At 33.1% G+C, this 23307-nt stretch overlaps 2 protein-coding genes across 3 annotated transcripts; both read right to left on the reverse strand.

The window, feature by feature from the left end:
* Positions 1-382: 382 nt before the first annotated feature.
* LOC128166798 (uncharacterized) lies at positions 383-14887 on the reverse strand. Of its 2 annotated transcripts, none has more exons than XM_052832181.1 (14): positions 14470-14887; positions 11874-11954; positions 10270-10297; positions 9559-9806; positions 8714-8844; positions 8359-8492; positions 7186-8220; positions 2538-2692; positions 2258-2345; positions 2106-2141; positions 1897-1999; positions 1427-1613; positions 1195-1309; positions 383-947 (listed from the first exon to the last, which is right to left on the reverse strand). In XM_052832181.1, exons 1-14 carry the CDS (start codon positions 14548-14550, stop codon positions 757-759), a joined length of 2613 nt encoding a protein of 870 aa, XP_052688141.1. In that variant the 5' UTR covers positions 14551-14887; the 3' UTR covers positions 383-756. The 2 variants fall into 2 exon arrangements, with proteins under 2 accessions (XP_052688141.1, XP_052688142.1); XM_052832182.1 differs by lacking the exon at positions 14470-14887 and adding an exon at positions 13777-13965.
* A 2332-nt stretch (positions 14888-17219) lies between these two features.
* Positions 17220-21341, reverse strand: LOC128167095 (uncharacterized). Its single transcript, XM_052832623.1, has 5 exons — positions 21206-21341; positions 19619-19817; positions 19202-19362; positions 19014-19111; positions 17220-17781 (listed from the first exon to the last, which is right to left on the reverse strand). Exons 1-5 carry the CDS (start codon positions 21209-21211, stop codon positions 17559-17561), a joined length of 687 nt encoding a protein of 228 aa, XP_052688583.1. The 5' UTR covers positions 21212-21341; the 3' UTR covers positions 17220-17558.
* Positions 21342-23307: the final 1966 nt, after the last annotated feature.

Genomic DNA, 23307 nt, shown 5'->3' on the forward strand with positions numbered 1-23307 from the left:
GTATACATGTACATGTTTATCGAACCTTCTTATCTATAGAGGGTGGAAAAATGAACCAAAAATTATGTCATGTATGTAACTTTTTTTTAAATCAAGGTACTTGCTTACTTACTCCATCTTATATGCATACGTGTTCGTTTTTTCGTTCTTCAAGAATTAATGAAGTACACGCAGCTTAAGCCGATCCTATCTGAATACGATTATAAAGAGTTCTGTGTTCGTTTTCCTCCAAGGTCACAGATTCTTGCAAAGCTACTTTAATACAGATTTAATATAAATCTCTGATGAGCTGATCTAAACAGCGATATTCTTAAGTCGCCAACTCTTCATGGTTTCTAATAGGTTTTAATTGGATGGTAAAAGAATTGGAGAACAAGGCAACCTAATGACTAATGAGCTTTATTGTGTACACAATCAACACACATCAACAAAAATGTACATACAAATAAATTATAGTTGCCATGTTTGTAACAATAACAGAAACATCCTTCTAACATTCAATGTATCTGGAAGCAAAGTTAATCCACAACCAAATAAGCAATATGTACATAAAAAGACCTGACAAATTCAAAACTACGATCGTGGTATCGATTCATATGAACCATCGCCTATAGACCCTTTTCAAATAAATAAAGTCTTTTAGACATTACGATTCGTGTTCTTCATTGTGATCAAACAGTTGTTCCCCCGTGGACTCGATGGACGGGCCGCTTAGTGACATCTTGAGGTGAGCTTCCCTCTGATGTCATTTTCTGCTTAGAGCCTATTGCTGTTTGATTCCAGCTGCAGTCCACGAGAGGAATGACTCATCGTTTCATCAATCAGGAAGAGAAATTTTCTGTAGAGAACCAGCGTGACGGCCAAAGACAGCACCAGGGGAATGAAGGACGTCACACATATGATGACGTATGTATCCGTGCTTGTTTCTGGTGCACTGCTACTGGTGTCTGCAAGAATAACAGCGTCTTAAAAATCGACACATGCTTTTCCTTGATCACCATTATTCTTATCTTATTAAGCTTTTAGTTATTTTCTACGGTTTTCATGAAAGTATTTATTTTTGTTTCCTTTCCAGGTTACCAGTAAGATATAAAGCGCTATTAACTACATATTGCTACTTCGTCACTACTCGTCAGTCTTTAGTTAACACCCCTTTCCACTTACATAATTTTAGTTCTTACGTCGTTATCTCACCTTCACGTTTACGACGGAGGGGTTTTTCCGTGCTATATAACACTTTCAACTTCTGTTCTACGTACATCCGGTCATATTTGTTCCCGATATATCCAGAACCAACTCCACATGCGTTCTACATAGAAAAGCATTCTTAAACTTGTCATTTAGTGTTTATCCTAAACAAAATATAAAAGATACTAGTATATGTACACATATTTGACCGTAAATATATATTTGGACTAACATTTACCTCAAAACATTTTCCTGTGTAATCGTAGCAGAGAAGAACTTGACATTGAAAGTACACATCAGTACTTCCGGAAAATCTAGCGCTCTCTAGATACCCGGATGAAAAGAGTCTCGGATAATGCAATCTGTTTGCAGTTATTTCGGAGAAGGTTGCATTTATAGAGAACAGTTCACTGTCCACTGGGCACCTGTCAAGTAAATAAGATACGACATAAAAGAGCGTATGGAGGCTGGGTGGCCACTAAATAACCATTAGATCTACCTAATGACATATTTAGCTATTAACTATATTCTAGTACAGAAAAATTCCATAAATTTGAGTATTCTCGAATATCTTTGTACAAAGCTCTTCTTTCCCAGGAGATCAACATAGTATTAAAATGGCCACCACCACCCAGTCCTCTCAATGCGAGTAAATTCCTCGACTTGAGTTCATAATGTGTCTGTAAAGCATTTAACTTTTACACTAACCCATTTTCATCAATAAAAGGAATGGTTGGTCCACCATCATCCCAATCATTGTTTGATTTTGCAATACAATTTGCAAAACGGATTTCGCCTGCAGGTTTTAGTCCTGAAAATAACATTAAAATAGTTTATTAAAGTTTATATGACTGTGTATTTATCAATCAAATTTTTAATTAATGTAATTGCAGTTAACTAAAATGATAAATTAATACCTTGCGTGTACCCTGCCAAGTCATAGGGCTCAGATCCTACAGTAAAAAAGAATCACGTGTTATCCTCAAATGAATATTGCAGTGTATTGACACTTTTTCAATAAGGGTATTGATAAAATGTTGAAATATACTCACTTCCTGAGTTTCCTTACCTGTTATGATATCCCTGTCTTCGTCTGCACTCCCATCACAATCACTGTCCACTAGATCTCCACTGAAACCCAAAGTCTGGCTACATTTCTGGAATAAACATGTGAGGAAGAGAATGCGTTACTTAGCGCTGATTTTCTTCTGTAGCAAAATATATGTGTGGAAGATGCATTTATGAACACAATTTGAAAATTGTTTGAGGTTTGGAGGCAAAAGGCTTTTTGAAATATTATGGTTATCATTTGTCATCAGAGATCTGAAAAAGATTTGGTTAATTCTTACCCACACGTTGGTTAGAAATGACTTTGGTGGAATTGTCACAGATAATTCTCTATTATCCCGCAGTAGTACAAGAAAAGACTTGCTTGGATGGGAAACCTGTACTATCGGTCCAAATAATTTACCTATTTGAAAGGTCAAGCCAACATAGGTGATTCCTGAAATATATACATATATTATAAAACAACATAAAGATTAAAGGCTTATTTAATTAAAAAACAAAAAACCTACAATGATTTTTCACTGGGTTTTTTTTCTTCGAAAGTCATCCTTTTTTTTAAATGTTTACTAAAATAGGTGTATTTAATTAATTTGTACAAACGTATGTCTAGAGATTAACATCGTCTCAGAGAATCAGTTTTCTCGGTAAACCAATGAAATTGACTGTATGTTCCGAGAACGCTCTGAGTGACCTTCGGGCGATGTTATGTTAGTATACAAGATGCACTCTCTGTCAGAATCAGGGTGAAAATAGGCCTTTCTTTGGACCCTTAAAGTGAATTTGGAAGGAAAGCACTTTGATGCCCTATACCTCTTTTGTTGGCGAGATTTTCCCATCACCCAGAAGACGGGGACCTGCTATCTCCCCTCTGTCCTCACAGACTCAGTACTTAACTACCCTATCCACACAATGTTATGGCGCCATATTGGCATTGTTATGGAATCTATTAAGAATCCGTGCCTTCATCTCTTTGCTTTATCAGCACTATCAAGGGCACTATCACCCAGTTAAGTGTAAATGATGGCATAGATTAAGAATCATTTGAATAAATTTAGAGAGTAATTGATTTCTTTCGAGTTGTAACGGTTCCCTGAGTAAGAACGCGGAGGAATTTCTGAATAATACGCTGCAAATTTCTCAATGGTGAAATGGTACTCTCGAACCTAAGGGTTTATAATTTTTCTTCCGATTTTTCTATCGAATCATATAAAATGTTTGCAGTTAAAAGTATATATCATTTACCAAATATCTTTTTAATATGTATGAATATTACCTACTATTTATAAGATAGTTTCATTTATCTTAAATTGGTGAGCAAAATTCATACTAATCACTAATTGTCCAATTTTAAAAATATTGCTTCTGTGGTTTTTTGCTTATTGTCCGTAGAAGGTTGTGTTGAAAATGTGTTAAAATGGTAGAAAACCATTTTCTGTTGATTAATATAAAAATATGTTATGCTGCTGTCTAAATTTTGTCTCTCATCTACCGGGATTTATACAACAATCACGTGACGCGTCTTATTCCATGAAAAACTGTCAATACATGTATCATATTTCCGAGACAATAAATCTACATTTACAGCTACCAGTTATCACAAACTATAAACACAACAACGACACGAACTAAACTTGTGAGACACATTCACTCGTAACATTTGTATCAGAGCATCATTCTAGTCCGAAAAAAAAGATGTAGTATTACCTAATTGCAGACCAGTAACCGTAAAGAAGTTTTTCTATGAACTTGGCGCTATGAACTGCATTTGCTTTGCTAGTTTATTTCATGGTACGCGTTGCTTACTATTTTTGTTTCCATGTTTTTAAACCATTTAATTGCGATTATACCGTTATGAGCGCAACTGCTGGTTATGTATACAAAAATAGTTATAACTAGATACGATCTCGTTACGAGTAACGAGAGGTCTTCCGTTCAATTTTTAAACGATAGCATCAAAATATCAATGAAATTTCAGAATTCCCCTCAACCACTCCCTTTCAGAAAATGTAAACGATTGTCATTATCCTTTAAAATGCTTAACAAAAAGTTTTGCTTTTTCTCATACAGAACATTAAAGATGTAAGATTTTTGTCCCCTAAAATCCCTAATTACGTCATCAATGGGTTTGGAAATGAGTTCTACAAACTGATATTGTTACGATCAATAACTTTGTTCCTACAATGCATTACAAAATCTGTATCGTTTTTAAGTTATCTGTAATAGAGTTTACGACAGTCTTGGCCCCTAAATAAAGGGGCCAGCCCCTTTTTCTTGAGTTCATTCGAAAGGTCTCACGAATTATAACATTTTTTGTTCTTACACTTATCTAGAATTGTTGTTCATTTTTTAATTACAAATGATAGAATATTTTAGGGGCCAGCCCTCTAGATCCTTAATGGGGACAGACATTGGTGTTTTGATTAATGGAATCGATTAGAATCATCAATACAGATATTTTCTCTTCTACAATGCTTAACAAAATATGTCTTCTTCTCTAGATATATTGCGTCAAAGCTTTAGCACTTTGGCCCCTAAAAATCCCTAATTACGTAATAAATGGACGTGGCAATGATTTTTTCTGATAGATATTGTAACGATCAACAACTTTGCTTCTATAATGCATTACAAAATCTTTATCGTTTTTTCGTTATCTGTGATAGAGTTTACGAGTTTCTTGGCCCCTAATTTAAGGGGCCAGCCCCTTTTTCTTGAGTTCATTCGCAAGGTCTCACGAATAATAACATTTTTTGTTCTAACACCTATCTAAAATTGTTTTTCATTTTTGAGATACAAATGACTGAATATTTTAGGGGCCAGCCCTATAGATCCTTAATGGGGACAGAGATTGGTGTTTTGATTAGTGGAATTGATTATTATTATTAAGACAGACATTTTCTCTTCTACAATACTTAAGAAAATATGTCTCCTTCTCTAGATATATCGTGACAAAGTTTAAGTACTCTGGCCCCTAAAAAACCCTAATTACGTCATAAATTGGCGTGGCAATGATTTTTTCTGATAGATATTGTAACGATCAACAACTTTGCTTCTATAATGCATTACAAAATCTTTATCATTTTTAAGTTATTTCTAATAGAGTTTACGAGTGTCTTGGCCCCTAATTTAAGGAGCCAGCCCCTTTTTCTTGATTTCGTTGAAAAGAACTTTTGATTTTCTACCACTTTTGTTATATATGTCTTAACAAAATACCAACTGATAAAAAGATACAGATCAAAACGTATAAAAATTTTGGATAAAAATTCGTACCCAATTTTCGTGCCCAGGCGAGCTCCAAGAAATGGCGCCACTGGCGTAAAACAAAATAATAGTGCACAACTTCAGACTATAGACTACCTATCCTGAAAATTTCATAGTCATATCTCTGATAGTTTCTGAGATCAGCTCTAATAATAACTAGATACGATCTCGTTACGAGTAACGAGTAGGTCTTCCTTGTGATTTCTGTTTTTAATCATACCATGTATAATCGATATAATTTTAGAATTACCCCCCCCCCACACACACACACACACTTTCAGATAATGTATACAAATCCTTAATTACGTAATAAATGGGTGTTGCAATGAGTTTTCCAGATAGATATTGCTACAAATAACAACTTTGCTTTTATAATGCATTACGAAATCTTAATCGTTTTTATGTAATTTGTAATAGACTCTAAGAGTTTCTTGCCACCCCCCCCCCCCCCAAAAAAAAAGGGGCCAGCCCCCTTTTTCTTGATTTCGTTGGAAAGAACTTATGATTATCTACTACTTTTGTTATACATGTCTTAACAAAATATCAACTTATAAAAAGATACAGATCAAAACGTATGAAAATTTTGAATAGAAATTCGTACCCAATTTTCGAGCCCAGGCGAGCTCCAAGAAATGGCGCCACTGGCGTAAAACAATATAATAGTGCACAACTTCAAACTATACACTACCTATCCTGAAAATTTCGTATTCATATCTTTAATAGTTTCTGAGATCAGCTCTGCACAAAATAGGTCGTAAATAGATAGAAATTCCGCCGTAACTCGGTACCGGAAGTGACGATTTCAAAATTTCAAAAAACGTCTAGAATTATGATCTCTGGCAATCATCTGTGAAAAAATTGTCAAAATCGGCTGAATAGTTTCTGAGAAATCGCGTGCACAAAATTTGTGGAAAAAAATAATAAGAAGAAACAGTACGAAAACAATAAGGTCTTCCGTTGGCAACGGAAGACCTTAATAAGAAACAGTACGAAAACTATAAGGTCTTCCGTTGGAAACGGAAGACCTTAATGAAATAAGCAAAAACTTAACTTACAGAAATATAAAGCTTCATGCTGAAGCATGAAATATGTTTATATCATATGTTAATTTAGAGTGTATATGATAAAGGTCGAAGAATACTTCAATAGCATATGCTAAGATGCATATCATATGTCAAATCACGTGATATGAGACCGTCGATAAATGACGTTTGATAAGGAATCAAGTACATCCATATGTATTTTGATATATTCTCTATAACCCGAGAGTATTCGCCTATTTTTAAAGTAACAAGATGAGCAGTTGACAAATAACTGTTGCAAATGAATCATCTTACCTAAATCGAAATACGGACGAAATGATCAACAAACAAGCATACAGTACACAGAGTATAATATGGCTCTTGCTATCTGCATAGTTATACTAGAAGTAGCTCAAGATTGTTCTTTAAGGAGGCTGGGTGGTCTACAAAACCAACCGGTCTACCTTAAAAAATTTTAGATATGATTTTTTAAGCTATAAACTCTCAATTAGTAAAATCAAAATTCATTAATTTTAGCTTTTAAATTTGAGTACTTTTCTCATATTTATACAGAGCTCTTCTCATTAAGGAGATCAATACCGTCTAAAAATGGCTACGACCATCCGGACCTCTTAATACATGTATATACCTGAGTGTCGAACAGCACTTGTCCACGATAAGGTAGATCCCTCCATTACACCGGCAAAGGTTCCACTAACGTTGAGGTTATTTTGGTAGCCATCCTCAATCACGATAATGATCTCATATTCCACATTGACAAAGGCTCCAAACGTATAATGTGTGGACCATTGAGACCGAGGAGGTATGTTCATATAGCCTTTGACTGGTCCGTTTATAACGGAACTAAAGTACTGTCCACACGAAAGTGGGGCGCTGGATTCTATTATACAGTACTGTAAACTTGAGGCTGTGAAGACTGTACTATCATGCTGTTGTATAGTCCTTTCTTCTGATAAACCATCTTTGCAAACATAACTTAATACTGTATTTGCCGTAGACGACGTGCATACGATTTCCCCATAAGCTGGAAAAAATAGAAAGTGTGATCCCATATTTGACGTATCGGATAATTGTTCTGCAAATCCGTCCGGATTAGAAACAGTTTTCTGAGAACCCATGAAAATGGCGACTGGTTTAGTAGAGATGATTCTGAGTTTAGTGACATCCTCTTTAGCAACAATTTGCAGCGATTCGAAAGGAACAAGCCCAGTAAGAGATGATGGAACATCCAGTTTGGCGACATCGCCTTGTAGTGTTATATCTGTTTCCCGGTCAGTAGCGAGAATTACTACAGTATTACTCTGAAAGAGTTTATTGATGATGTATTCTTTTCCCAAACTGTTTGTTGGGAATACGGTAAATATGGTCGTACTCTGCACTGTTAAGTAGTTGAACGATTGAACACATATCTGATGGGAGGAGGTGAGGTGAAGAGATTTATCACTCACTCGCTCCACGCCAGCATGAGGAGCTATCGCTAGCTTTTGTTGAGAAAAGTTCAGTACAAAATTTAGAAAGGTCTCGTTGCCACTGGAGTCAACATAGGAGGCATTGACAGGGTCTTGTTGTCGGTGGGTCACTATCAGGTAGCGAGTAAAATCAAAGAAAGGATCGGAGTCCTGCGGAAGAGCCAACCAAAAATCATAGCCACAGGTTCCCACCCCTGAAAATAAAAACACAAAAGGTAAGCTGAATAATACACTGAATGCTGTATTTTAAAGTATGACTCTATTGTTTTCTAAAAGTGCAGGTATTGAAAATTAAAACCTCTAAATAAACTTTCATTACTTTGTAAACTTACTGTATTCGTTGTTGTAGTAATACTCCGCTTTGAAATACACACTTTCCCCGAGATTTACTGAAGTAACAGAGCTACTCTGGTTGGACATTAATTCAAATCTTAGCACTTTTGATTCTGGAGGTACGAACGCAGGTCTGAAATAAAGTTATTCGTTAAACGTTTATTTTTTTCTTCAATTGGTTTCAATTAATTTGCAGTAAGTGATATCTAACATTCTCAATTACCTTTCTTTTCTATCAATGGTATATTAGCTCCTCTACATAATATTTATATCATTAGCATTTATTTAGTGAGAAAATATGAATTGCTGTAAATGCTTTATAAAGTTTAATGTTTAGGAGATGAAATAAATTACTGAGGTAAGATTTTAAGTGTTTGACTCCCAGCTGATCGGTCGCACACAGCATCTAAAAACACATCATTCGTAGATTTCACTCCAGGGTGTTCGAATGTGCGTAGTCGAAGCCGATATTCGTTTATATTGATCTAAAAGATATGAAAAATTACAAGGTCCTTTATTTGTTTATGTTGAAATGATAAGTGCAAAAACGTCAATAAGCTTTTCTATAATATGATTATTTTCATCTTAAAGTTAAAAAAACCCAACTCTGTCTCGCTTATTGTTACATGTATTCAAGAACCTCTTTTTTTCTTTACATTTTAAGGTAAACGCAAATTGCTGAGATTCTGAAAAAATTCATTTTTTAATCAAAGCTTCTTGTCTGGCATGCACTATTAAGTTGTTTATCCTATAAAAGATCACGCCTGTTTTGCACCATTTCAAAACTAATTACATTCAAACCTGTAAATTATAGTCCAATTTTTATTTTGAATAAATTGTGTAAAAAACGGTCTTATCGTAAATTATCTTCATCAACAATCGTTCAAACCCTTAATCTGATCAAACAAAATAACGTCAACAGACAAAAACAACATCGTTAATGATGGAGCTCATAGTTCCAGACAATCATTTACATAAGACCTTGCATTCTACCGGATTTCTCTTTTTTTTTTTTTGATTGAAAGAAAAGGGAAAGAAAAAAAATCCCACTATACATGTTAGTCGGGCTGAAATTTAAAATGCCAAAGTCGAAAAACAAGTTATTTTGTAAAGGATATTGGGCTGTATGAGTAAACTAATTTGTTTGATAGAAAAAAATATGTGACGAAAAATAAAGATTGCTATCAATAATTACATACCACTGCAACCCCACATGGATAATTAACTAAGGTAGCATCAAACGATACAGTCATAGTAAAGGGCGTGGCTTCTTCTCCGTTTCCCGCCACTCGGCAGCTATCGTTTTCGATTGGTTTGCTTAGCGTTGGGTCCTCCTCCTTCGCTGTATAAACAGTCACTGCTGATATGACGTCAAATTCTTTTAATACATTCAACGTCATTTCTAGAATTTGATTGTTGCTGCCACTAACAGAACACGTCACAGTAGCTGAAACATTCACGGTATAATTTTTTTCCATATTTACCTTTCATGTTTTGAGATTGAATTCAGTGTATCTTTAAATATCGAAACGAAAAGGATAAAAATGTACAAGAATTCAGACAATCATGTTTTAGTATTGAGTTTTCTTAAAAGAAAAATATCTTTCTTTGAAAAAAAAAATTTTTAAAGTTTGTGCGAAGTCAAGATAAAGGTAAAAAAAAATACATGTTCGTGTTCATATGATGTTTTTTTTTACAACTTCTGTGTACTTTATTGAATCAATTAAGCCAGGTGATTTGCATGGTTAACCCTGTCACGTAAAGAGAATGTATGATGAAACTAATGACCCAACAACGACTTATAAAAGACCCCCACTAAGGTGTGTGGCGATGTATGGTAGTGGCCCATATTTTCTCTCTACGTTGAATTTTGGCATTATATCGTATTGAATAAAGGGGAAATATCTTACCTTTCTCTGACCGCACTTTACCAAATACCTGTAAATCATAGCCCAAATATGAATAATGTGGAATAAAAAAAATGTGAATATCTGTCAAAATCCAGTTTTATTATAGCAATAAATTACCCAAAGGTTGGACTGATTTATATCCTGCACACCCCGAGAGGGTTTTTAAATTGTTCCATACAGGTACATACATGCATTCTTATTTTTTTTTAATTTAATTATTTTTTTTTTTTTTGATATATTAAATAAATTATGGCTATTATGATAATTCAAAGTCAAGTGTACACATTTATTATCATATTATTGGTAGCCATTTTCTTTTTTACTGGGTCGGGGGAGGTTGGGAGGGGTAAGTTTTTTTAAATTATATTTTTACCTTCTTCAAACTTATCAGACTATCAAAAGGGTTAAAATCTAGACCCGGACTATATGTTTATCAAAGCAATTCTCATTTAATATTTTTTCTACTGAAAGTCAAACTTTTAAACAATACATTCTTAACGAAATGAAGTTTGATTTTAGGGAATATGGTCTCAGAATAATTGTTAATTTTTTAGTTATGATTTCCAAATGAAATACAATCTTGCTAGATTTTATAGTAATTATTCTCTCAACAGATTTAAGTGGAGGACAGTAAAATTTAATTTCTCTCTTATCTTATAGCCAATTTATTTTTTTTTCTTTAATATTTTTTTTATACAAACGCAAAATAGAATTTTGTTTTGTCTTGTTTTGTTTTTGTTTTTTATTTGTTTGGTTGTTTATCTTTTTTTTATTGTGAGAAAATTTATTAATCTTGGTACAACTAATATAAGGAGAGACCGTTCTTTTTGAGTGGTTTCTTGATTTCTAGATTTTTATATTTTAAATCTAAAACAGAGAAAATCTTCATTTTCGTACCACATGTATGTACTATTCTAACGTATGCATTAAAAAAATTAATACATGGTGACCGTTTCAATATTTCTTTTACAGGGGAAGCTTTTTTCAACACTTGAACATCGGACCTATAACTGAAATTTATAAGATATTACAAGCATTGCTGTAATTTTTACATTAAGTACATGTAAGGAGTATACAAAATAATAGTTCTATTATTTTGTACGAGGGGTGTTAAGGAAGCATATGGAATCTGAGTTTCATGTAATTCCGTGAATATATTTTCAAAATTGTAACATCTCAAAACAGCAAATTAGACGAAATTTTCTCAACTTAAATTGACGAAATTTCAGCAAGTTAAATTGAAGAAATTTCAGCCATATGTATATATTCTGGCTTTTTTAAATTAAATATTAAGGTGTAATATACAAATGTTTTTACTTTCCAGTTTCAAAAGAAAGAAATGATTTGCATATATGTATTTAACGTAACTAAATAAACAGTGTTTAGTTACTTCTCATGTACGTTAAATCGTTTTCTGTAAATGTAACATATTCTAGTTAACTTTAAAAATTTGATATTTTAGTAAGACAAAAATTATCTAGACTCTATAAATCGAAAGCTTTGAAGACATATTTTCGGTATTAAACAGCTTTTACTGTGTTTTCGCAGTAATTCAATTTATACAGATCTATGAAATGATAAAAACAAAAACAAAATCAACCTACATCTGCCCACATAAGTACCCATGCGGCATAGATGACCATGCTACCTGGAGTTCTGCCTCGTTTAAATTTTAATCTCATATCCTGCAAAAAAAAGTACGTTTTACATAAATATTATATTTGAAAAAGCAAATACACTTAACAGAACTTCTAAGTGTTCATCCTTTTAAATGGAATAATTTGAAAAGCGCAAATAAAAAAGAAATAGCACGGATAAAATAAGACAATACCGATCTAAATCAACTACTTTGTACCCGTGACGAAACCTCAAAACAAGAACTTCGTATTTTGCAGCACGTGCTTCATGTCTAATGGCTATTTAAATTGCAATTGACTTGAGTTTTTACTAACAGTCTCAAATGTAGAACACTTAAAAAAGACAGAATGACTATTGTGGAAAGAATCAGAGCGCTTGAAATGTTGGTGTTTGCATTGTTTTTACGACAGGATGTACGAACTATCAGCTAACTGTTAATTTCGTCCACATTGTTCCAATTATTTGGCAATGTATAAAAATTGTTTTAAGATAATTTTTCTTAGTTATGAATGACACATCTTTTCTATCGTCAACCCTGAACAATCCGAAATGTCTGGGCGAAATTCAACCAAACCGGAAGTCACATCAAGTAAAGGACCAAGTCTCATTTTGCAACCGGATTGCTACAACGCAACCACTTGAGAGAATAGCCATCTCAACGACAAGACAAACGAATGCCTTCATTTGTCAATTATCTTACTAATATTTTGATAATTTTTTTTATTATTTTGAGGATGTATATATTATGTCGGGGTGGGGGTGAGGGTGTTCGCCTTAATTAAATGATATATTTTCACTCAACATCCAGTAGAAAATTAATAGTTAACAGCGTTGCGTATCATTTATTTCAAACACAAAATGTCGTCAAAAATTATTGGCTGAACATCAAAAACTTGGAGTCAGTGTATTTTGGTGTATATTAGCACATGCCGAGACACAGAAGTTAACGATGACTATTGAACTGTCACTAACAATTAGATTCTCTGTTCTCTTTAATAACGATTAGAATAATTTGTTTTATTCAGTCTTTTCTAGTTTTTAGGTTTCATAAAATATTCAATTCAAAAGCGCCAGCGTTAAGGGAGAGGGGGAATTAAACAGAAACCAAACACTTCCTAGTTGAATACAGCAATAATGAATACAATTCCTCTCCTGACATATTTTTTTTGCGTAAAGATATTCGAAGTAGTTGACATTATTGTCCAACCGCTTATGCCCTTGCCAAGAAGCTCAGTAAGTGTTATTGATGCAGTTATCAAAAATGCACTAATAATGCATTTGATATCTTACAAATAAGAATTAGGTTGGGTATGAATATTACCTACCTACATGCATTTACATCTCTCTCTCTCTCTCTCTCTCTCTCTCTCTCTCTCTCTCTCTCTCTCTCTCTCTCTCTCTCTCTCTCTCTCTCTCTCTCTCTCTCTCTCTCAATATGTCATTTTCCAACTTTGCCAAACTTTTAATGTGCATTTCTGAAATACGTTTTATATATGAATTTATTTCTTTATCTATATATTTTATCACAAATAGTCTTTTTTTAATTGAAGAATAATTTATGGTGAGAATTTTTAAAAACCCCAGATTTATATCTAAAAAACATCACGTCGTTTGAATATTAAATATAGTAGCTATTAAATGACAAATATGTCCCGTATTTTTACAATCATATATATATATAAAAAAAAATAATATATGAGAGAGAATATTTAAGCCATATACAATGACAATATCGAGAGTAAGTTAAATCGACCATTCTGAGAGTACATATAACTTTAAGGAAGAAGCGGGAACATCATCTAACAAATAATGTTTTGTATATAAAAACAAAGAAACTTCTTTTGTCTAAAAAATGAATTTAATACATACCAACATGTCTTATCGCACTTGTCATTCATGTTAAAGTTTTTTTGGATTGCACATGTTTTAAAGTTTTGGTACATTACTAAAATCCGTAAAAATATCACTATCAATCACAAGAAGTTTATTTGCCTATAAGAAACAACATCCCGGGTATTTATACCAACTGATTCTTGTATGCTACTGGCTGGACCCACATCCCCCAAACACTTTTATAAGTCGAATGTTAATTTTTTTTTTATTTTTAACAAATATCATAAAGTGAAAATTCAAAAATCATGTAAATTCACGGTTGTAGATCGTTATCTCAGAGACGCCGTACCCACACGCATTATTCTCTAGGGAGATGATCCAAGTATCTTGGCGCAATCAGGGATCCAGTTCAGAGAAAGATTGTGGAGAGACGAAAAAACGCCGCCGATTCATAAGAACAGGGGGTCTTTGACTTGAAAATATCACTGAGAACAAAAGGTGAGGTCATATCATGATGCCCCGCGATCAAATAGATGATAATATTCTGTAGGGATGAAGGTATTTCGTAAAGGTCACCCAAAAACACACACACACACACACAAGAGAGCCCTGATAAACCTTGGAAATCATAAAGATTGTCGCAAAGGACGACAAATATTCATAAATTAAAAACTTTGAATAACCTAATCACTGTGAACATTTCAAGAAGGAAATTACGGATGCGCTTACCTTGATTTCGGGGAAAGATCTATTTTCATGTTTCACACTAAAAGAAGTAACTGGGTTTTCTATCCTTTTCATTAATTCCATCAAATATATAGACCTGGATTTGGTCCGATTCTATCATTTCGAAACAAATTGGGAATAGTTTTCTACTCTGATCCTCCCTGTTTCCGGTCTACTGATTCAGATGCTCTAGTGATATCAGTTAACCGTGACCAAGTTCTGAAAAAAGGCTTTACAGATATATGCAGCCTTTACAAAGTCATTCTGATATTAAATGTTTATCCATTTTAAAGGCATGTTTGTGGGTTTTACACTAAACGTTTATGTTTATCGGGGCATTTGGGCTATGATTATAAATGACAACAGATACGGATAAATGTATAATCCTCAATTGCTATTCTTAGGGGGAAAGCCCTTCCACAAAGTGAGCATACAACATACTAGTACGATATATATATATATATATATATATATATATATATATATATATATATATATATATATATATATATATATATATATATATATATATATATATATATATATATATATAATTAATTTTTGTCAATTCCTTTTTGTTGATATAATAGTAAAGGAACAGGTACCTTTGCCCTAAAACACTCACCTTCCAAACTTGCCAATGTAAACGAGGCAGACACCCAATGTTTTCTTATAGATATTCTAAATTGCAAATTATTTTATAAAAATTGTAACTTATTCGAATTTAAAAACTACCTTTAAAAAATTCTTTTTCTCGATTATGTACAACAAAAAATAAACAGAAAAGTGTGAGTTGGTCTCAGATTTTTTTTATCAAAATGATGTTGAAAATAGAGTGTATATATTCATACCCCAAATGCCTGTGGTAAACTTTTACCAATACTGACGTTATACGGACTCGTCTATTGAGTTTCAAGACAGTGAATACATTTGTGTATCAGAGGAAATTCATCTTATTTATTTTCGAAACATTCTTTTTCTCTGACCCTTGTTCCTGATGTAACCAGTTGTTTCGTTTAGGTAACATTATATAAATAGTGCCTGTTTGGGAGGGTAACAATTGAAATTGACACCCAGAGAAAACGATTGTCAACCGACGCGAAGCGGAGGTTGACAATGGTTTTCGAGGGGTGTCGATTTCAACTGTTATCCTCCCAAACAGGCACTATTTATTTTATTATACTGAATGTCAATTTTAAAGAAAACTTAACTGTTTTTCTACATGAATGCCTTGAATTCTACTGCGAACCGTATGCTCATCATTTACGCGCATGTAACAATTCGTTATGTTACCCGCTGCCAAGTGTGTTGCTAACGCTGGGGATAATAGAACGGATTATGCGTCTAAACCAATCAGATTTCAGTATTTAACATGAAAGTCAAATAATATATAAATAGTGCCTGTTTAGGAGGGTAACAGTTGAAATTGACATGCCGAGGAAACCATTGTCAACCGACGCGAAGCGGAGGTTGACAATGATTTTCGAGGGGTATCAATTTCAACTGTTATCCTCCCAAACAGGCACTATTCATTTTATTATACTGAATGTCTCAATTTTAGAGATTTTTTACTGCTTTTATATAAAAATGACGTCAATTCCACGGCAAACCGTACGCGCATAATTTACGCGCATGTAACATTTCGTTGTGTTACCCGTTGCTAAGCGCGTTGCTAAGCGTGTTGCTAACGCTGAGGGTAATAGAACGGATTATCAACTGCGTCTAAACCAATCAGATTTCAGTATTTAACATGAAAGTATAATAAACCATTAACGCAACCCAGCAGTAGAAAGAATATAAAAAAGGATATAATAAGACTTATGCAGAAGAAATTCAATGTGTATTTGTAATGAAAATGTCAATTTATGAATAGAGTAGTAGAAAAAACATAGTTATTTATTTCTATTTTGAATAATTAAAAAACATTTAGGTAACACCAATCATAAACATTTTGCTTGAATCATTTTATTTCGTTTATTGCTCAATAAGTTATAAAAATGTAATATATTTTGTGAAATTGAAGACCATGCTTAATCAAATATACATCATATTACATCAAGCCAAAAAAATCGCCAACTTTCAGGTGTGATGTGAAAATATATTAATATGTTTCGTTAAATGATATGTAAAAAAATAACATATTAAATGCTCATTCAATAGAGGTATCATTGGTTCAATCTCGTGTATTGTGGGTTTTTTGGGTTTTTTTGGACGTATTTCTTATTACTGAGAAATGTAAAAAAAAACATAACTGTTGCAATAAAAGACGTACTAAATTTTAAATATTTATATCATAAGAATGAAAAATGTAATCGCATTTAGATTTTTTTTATTCTTTGAATGTTTTAGTAATCATGTTGAATAAAATCTTCCTATTTGTGATTATTTATGATGAAAGTTGTTATTTTACATTGACCAGTTGTTCAATTCAAAATTGTCCATAAAAGTTTTATTTGACTCCATTAAAACAATTGGTTTCTCCTCCACGTATGTCTCGTTTTTTGGTATAATTATATAATGATTACAAAAGGAGCGTTGCATTTATTTTCAATTTGTTTTATTTCTACTGATAGCGATATATTCTAATCCTACCTTGTTTCGTCCGTTAAAAGCAATATTTTTGATTTAACAAAAATTATGAATGTAATACCTATAAGACGGTTTGTTTTTCGATGTCTATGATTACAATTTAATTTACGACGACCGAGGCACCCAAAATGTAAATCATTACTGATACATCAAAGAAACTCACATAAGATATCGCAAATTTATTCAAAAATCGACTTAAATTTTTTTGTTAAATAACATTAATGGATTTTAAAGATACCAAATCTGCTACAACTGTCGCCTCCACGCAGATTTCATACGTAAACTGATTTTGTAGTCAATGAGAATTAGTGTTTATGTCCATTTCACGGTCTTCTTCACTGATGAGATGATGATAAAGTTGACTTGTCATGGCAGGCGTCTGTCTGATGTCAATGAACTGGGCATGCGCATTTCCTGCTTACGAGGCAAGCGTCACACGATTAACGTTGGAATTCCTTTGATATCACCTCTTGTTCGGTGAAGAGTTTTGTCCAAATCACAAATTAGTAAAAATACGACAAACCAAATAAAAACACTATAAATATGAAATAATTGCTCGTATGGCATGAATTAGCTTCATTGTTTGACTCAACTTGAAGGGCAAAATGTTTGATCTTTGGACATTCCTCTGCTTTACTGAGATCTGTTCCCTTTAGCGAAATGTAACGAATTTCCTCGCTGTCATTATGTAGATAGATGTTACCATCTGGGCTAATGATAGTGGCCCTGAAATAAGAAATCCGAATGAGAGCTTTCCAGGTTTCTAAAATTGGTTTCTCTGAGTGTCCTAATTATATTTGAATATTTGAAAACTATTCTACAAAAAAGGGTGATATATATGGATTTCTTTTAAAATGAAAAAAGTATGAGAATACTTTTCAGACCTTGGTCTAAGTAGAATCAAAATATAAGTTTGGCTTGCTTCACAGGCGGTAGAAAATGTATTTTATTTCACCCTTTCTGTAACAATTGATAAAAAGGATGTCGACTGAAGCCGCAATGCAATCCGACTGATTGATTGATTGCAATTTTACATACCAGCGAGAATGTTCCACCGAAATGGAAAACTCATTTAAGTTTTAAATTGCGATCCAATGCAATGCTATAGTAGTTAATGGTAGTACATTTATATGCTGTGTTTTTTTATTTGTTGTGTAATCCGCATGATCTTGCGTTCCATTCCCAGGTTAAACGATGGTTTAAATATGCTCTAAAATGATTTTTATTTGCAGGTTATATCTTATATCAGTGGAGATTGTCATGTTTCTGATCTTGTTAAATGGAGAGTGACCCAAATAAATGCTCAATTACCGACGCTTCACAACAATGCAGCCATTTCATAAATAGATTGGCCGAGAGATTATTTCCATAAAATGCACTTTTAGATAACAACAGAATATCTTATTTCAACGAAAGTAAAACGAGAATGAAATGGAATTGATATACATTAAATCAAAGTCTGATGTAGACTTTCAGCATTGAAGGACTTTGAACATTTTTTACGGTAGTTAGTTTGATGGCAAAATAAACCTTTAAGTAGTCGAAATGATCTCATGTACAGTGCAATGAAAAAATCTGTCATTAAACAAGCAATATATATTTTATTTCAATAGAGAATTATATCTTTTAATTTGGTGATAAGTTTGTTAACCCTCTGTGGAGGCCATTAACCCATTAACGTCCTAAGAATGTTTTTCGTATTTCAGAGAACTTTTAATTCGTCTGTGAGAGGTTTTTGAATTGAAAACACTTTGTAGTACAATGCTGTAAAGGTTCGACTAACAGTGTTATAACGCTGAATTGGGGACAATGAATCCTTTGAGTAATGGTACTGTACATAAGCCACGCTGTATTTCCAAAGAAAAGGATTTCCAAAGTGCTACTTGAATTTTTCTTTGGCATTTCCCATCCCATATCATAATCATCAACATAATATGTATATAAATACTAGCATATACCTGAATTTAATCTTTCTTTTGGTAGTGGTTATGACGAAGTTGACTTCAATTTTTCCTTCATAAGGTTTTCCTGACCATTGTTTCGTTACAACAGCGCCCTAAATTTAAGAAACAAATCAATCATACCTGTACACAAATCAAGTAATATTAGCATTACACATTACGTAACATATGCACATTTGGCATACCTTTGGATTTTGTCTACAGTTCAAAAACTCGAAATAATCATTTCCGGGGAGCATCTCAAACTCTCCGATGTTGTGATCTACATCCGGTCCGTCACACCCTTTCAGTCGGGGCTGAAGTAAGACCCATCCAATGGGACGACTCGTCATGTTCACTATGCTAACTGGAAAACAAAATATATTGAACTATTGATAAAGAACTTTGAAATCCATTAAGATTTTGTGTTTAGTAATGTTAGTTTTGATAAGAATTGAATGGAAGAATTTCAGTAAGATATCTGTAAAGAATATTAATAGTACATGTAACCCTTGCTTTATAGAATGCATGTATTTCAAAAATGATACCCGATTGCACATTGAATGGCGTACAATGGAATTTATGAATCTAGAATCTATTTTAGCATCAAATGTGTACAATACCTTCGATGTGATGCATATCTTCATGGTATATTGTGTCACTAACACGAACTTCATAAAGACTTTTGTCTTCTCTTGGCGGTGATCTTGCTCGAGATGGCAGCATCGTTCGGCACTCCTTGTCCGAGTTCCTAAAGGGGGATTGGCTCGCACTCGTTTTGGTCATAAGTATAAAGAGACAAACGTGTGCAAGAATTGCGGTCTGCAAAATAGTTATGAAGATTCATGAAATAAATACACAATAGAAACAAAAACACCCAGAAAAACATACACTGGTATACGCAATTTGATCAAAACACGAGAAACTAGGACATCGCATGCTTCGATTGATTACATGTAATATTCAGGTGGTGGATTGAAAGTTTTAGAAAACTATGAAATCTAAACACCAATGACTCATGAGCAACAGAGACGCATAAAGTGACAAGGACAGGGTCACCTGGGTGATTATTAATGTGACTGTGTGATTATTAATGCGCCGTGGGGCCATTTTTTTCGCCCATTAGATGCCTTAGTCCGGGGGCTCTCTAAACACTTTCTGTATTTGGCAAGGGTCATGGGGTTAATTTTCTTTAAGCCTTCTCACAGTTTTTTTCTCTTTGTTATAACCACATGTTTTTTAATGTACATGTATCCTTTAATGACTTTTTATTGTAAACTTTTTTCTACCTAAGTCTTAAATCAAGTACTTATGGAACAGTATGATCGAATATGGTCATATCTTAACTTTCTTATATTTCCTGATGAGCAATAATTCGATGCTTAAATCATATTTTCAAATGATGGTAAGTATTTTGTGGTGATTAAGAATTATTGCCTTTTCATCCTACAAGATGTAGAGTTGCTACAGAGGACATTGACCGTTTTGTCAAGGTTAAAATCCAATCGTGTCTTCGTAAAGACCATAAAAACTGAGGAGTTATGCTTTTGTTGAATTCAAATTCATTTATTCTCTCACAACCATATAAGTGGTACAGGTGGTACAAGTTCAAAATGTGGCCAATTTCTCGGTTTAGTTAGTAATGTTACATTAAGCTATAAATTGGCATTAACATCGACAATTCACCAATATATGGGCCATAAACATCAAACCGAAAAAGATACAAAATTGGGCATAGAGAATTTTTTTTCCATTTTTATAATTGTCCATTAATATCAGTTGAGTACCTGTTTGATACGGTGATTAATAATGTTAAAACTCCAAATAAGGAGAATTGCAGATTGATTTAGCAATTTAAAAAGTGTTGTCTCAATATCTCTTAAACATACCAAAGACAATGCTAGTTAATTCGATTAATTTTTTTGGCTTGCAATTAAACACTAGATGAGTTATAAAATTTTATATCACAAGTTATCGTATAAGGAAAGTTATAGAGTTCTATGCGTGTTCTTTCAAGATATTGTTGCAGAATTGAATGTTATCAAACTGTAGAATTTAGAATAGCGTGAAAATGCATTAATTAACTTGATGCGATATTTGGAATATCTTTGCAATTATGTAAAAATCAAATTTTAAAAACAATTAGAAAGTTTTAACCTTTGGAATTCCTCACAATTCTAGAAGAATTGTTACAAAACAATGCAACTTACCTTCATTTTGCCTCGGCCAATGTTTATGAGTCCTATTTCTTAATGAACATTAAATACTGGATAGTTTGGGGGCCCTAATTAGTCGGCTGTCATGTGAGGGGAGGGAGATATAAATTGTTCACCCTACATAGGGGATGATAAAGGTCCAATCCTCGTTAGTCACAGTGTCTGTGTGGTCAGCTCTGAATTTTCTGACTAACAGAATGATAATGATTGAAAACAAACGATGCCAAAAGGAGGGTGTTTACTCAATGAATTCAATCGTTGAGTCCCTATGATGTGTATATGTTACGAAAACCCTGATATAGGAAAACCTGATATACAAAAGCCAAATAGGCTAAAACATTTTTTTAAAAATGTCTTTAAAAAATACTAAACTCGTAACGAGTAAAAGTACCTTCTAACTACGAGTTTGTATAGCTTAATTTAAAGTAAGTATCTCGTTATAACGAGTTAATTATCCAATACTAACGAGTTAATTATTTTGCTTTAACGAGTTAGTTACCTCATTAAAATAAAATCAGTATATAGTTAAAACGAATGACATTGTAGTATCTCGTTTTTTTAGTTAGTAGATATGTATCTCCTTATAGTTTTTTTTTTCTCTATAACAAGTTAACTAACTCGTTGTGACGATATAACTAACTCACAAACCTGTTAAAGGGGCATGGTCACGATTTTGGTCAAATTTTCTTTTTCTGTTTTTATTATTTATAATGCTTTAGGAATGCATTTCTAGTGATCAAGTGAAATTTGAGGGCCAGTTGTAGAGTTATTAGCAAAATACAGGGCTCACTATTTCTTGTCATGTAAACAAGGCTCGTGCGCTGTTTTTGTTTACACAGGTTCATTATACCAGTCAAATTTCGTTTTCAAGTTGATTTTTTGTCTGCTGATTCATTTTAAGCATGATTAAACAGTTCCTAACGTTTAACATATTCATTTTAGGTCTACAACTGGAATTTTTACTTCAACATTCAAAACGTAAACAAAAGCTTTGTTTATATAGCAAAGAATGTTAAGCTCTGTAACTCGCTTATAACTAAACGAATGGCACTCAAACTTGAAATGATATTAAACATGCCTTAGTGAAGCATTGTAAACATTAAGATTTGGGAAATAAATTTTGACCAAAATCGTGACCATGTCCCTTTAAAACGAGATAACTTTCTCGAAATAACGAGAGAACAGTAACGAAATATTAACTCGTCATAACAAGATACATTGTGCTATCTATCGCTATAACGAGTTAAAAAAATGTTTTTTTACCCTTTTTTAAATTGAGCCGTATCGGCCTTCTAAATATTCCCATATTAAAAAAAAAAGATCATTGAAATCGTCTTCATCAAGAGTATCCCAGTGCCAAAAAAATCGCCACAAACGAATTTCTGTTGTTTTTTTTTTAAATTTCATATTTATTTAATGAAATTGGACAACCAAATTTTGTGTTTTTGGTATGCTCATTCTTAAATTAATTATTTAAAACAATCTAACAGAAGTTTAGGAAGTGTTTACGATATATTTGCAAAAAAACATCCCAAAGCCATTGTCTGGAGGGGAGGAGGTAAAAGATTACTGACATGATTCAACAAAACAAGTACATCTAAATATGATAAATTTGATTAAAATTTCTTGTCGTTAATTTGCTCCGATGAACACATTTTTCTTTGCTAAGGATGAGTAATGTCATTCAATATGATAAGTTGATGGTCTTGTTGGATTTACCGTAAATGGACAGATCATCCCCAAGTGTTAACATCCACGCATGAGGTGGAAAATTTTAAGGGAGCAGTTAAGCCAACGCATTGCCACTTCTTTTATTGATGGCCTATATATAGTTATTTCAACTTGTGAGTAATATCTGCGATATCTCTAAATAGGTCATATCTATAAGGATAAGGGGGGGGGGGGATATAACTGTGGGAATATTTCGAATCATTTTTATTTCATTATAGAATGAATATAAAATGGGAAAATTACACCTTTTTGTAGATATCAGAAGCGATAAAAACATTCTTTAGATCCTCTGTTATTTCCAAAGAAGTGCTCCATCTCTAACGCTTCTATATAAGATAAAAGTACCCTTTTTATTCTTTGTTCTT

Source organism: Crassostrea angulata, chromosome 10, assembly GCF_025612915.1.
Source record: "Crassostrea angulata isolate pt1a10 chromosome 10, ASM2561291v2, whole genome shotgun sequence".
NCBI lineage: Eukaryota > Metazoa > Mollusca > Bivalvia > Ostreida > Ostreidae > Magallana > Magallana angulata.

Coding starts and splice junctions, on each gene's coding strand:
- LOC128167095 (XM_052832623.1), bottom strand. Junction 19,363..19,618: donor AGATATGCATCACATCGAAG/GTATTGTACACA, acceptor TTTGTTTTCCAG/TTAGCATAGTGAACATGACG. Junction 17,782..19,013: donor AAAAGAAAGATTAAATTCAG/GTATATGCTAGT, acceptor TTCTTATTTCAG/GGCCACTATCATTAGCCCAG.
- LOC128166798 (XM_052832181.1), bottom strand. CDS start 14,550: ATGGAATTAATGAAAAGGATAGAAAACCCAGTTACTTCTTTTAGTGTG. Junction 10,298..11,873: donor GGGTACTTATGTGGGCAGAT/GTAGGTTGATTT, acceptor TATGATTTACAG/GTATTTGGTAAAGTGCGGTC. Junction 2,000..2,105: donor CTTGGCAGGGTACACGCAAG/GTATTAATTTAT, acceptor TGTTATTTTCAG/GACTAAAACCTGCAGGCGAA.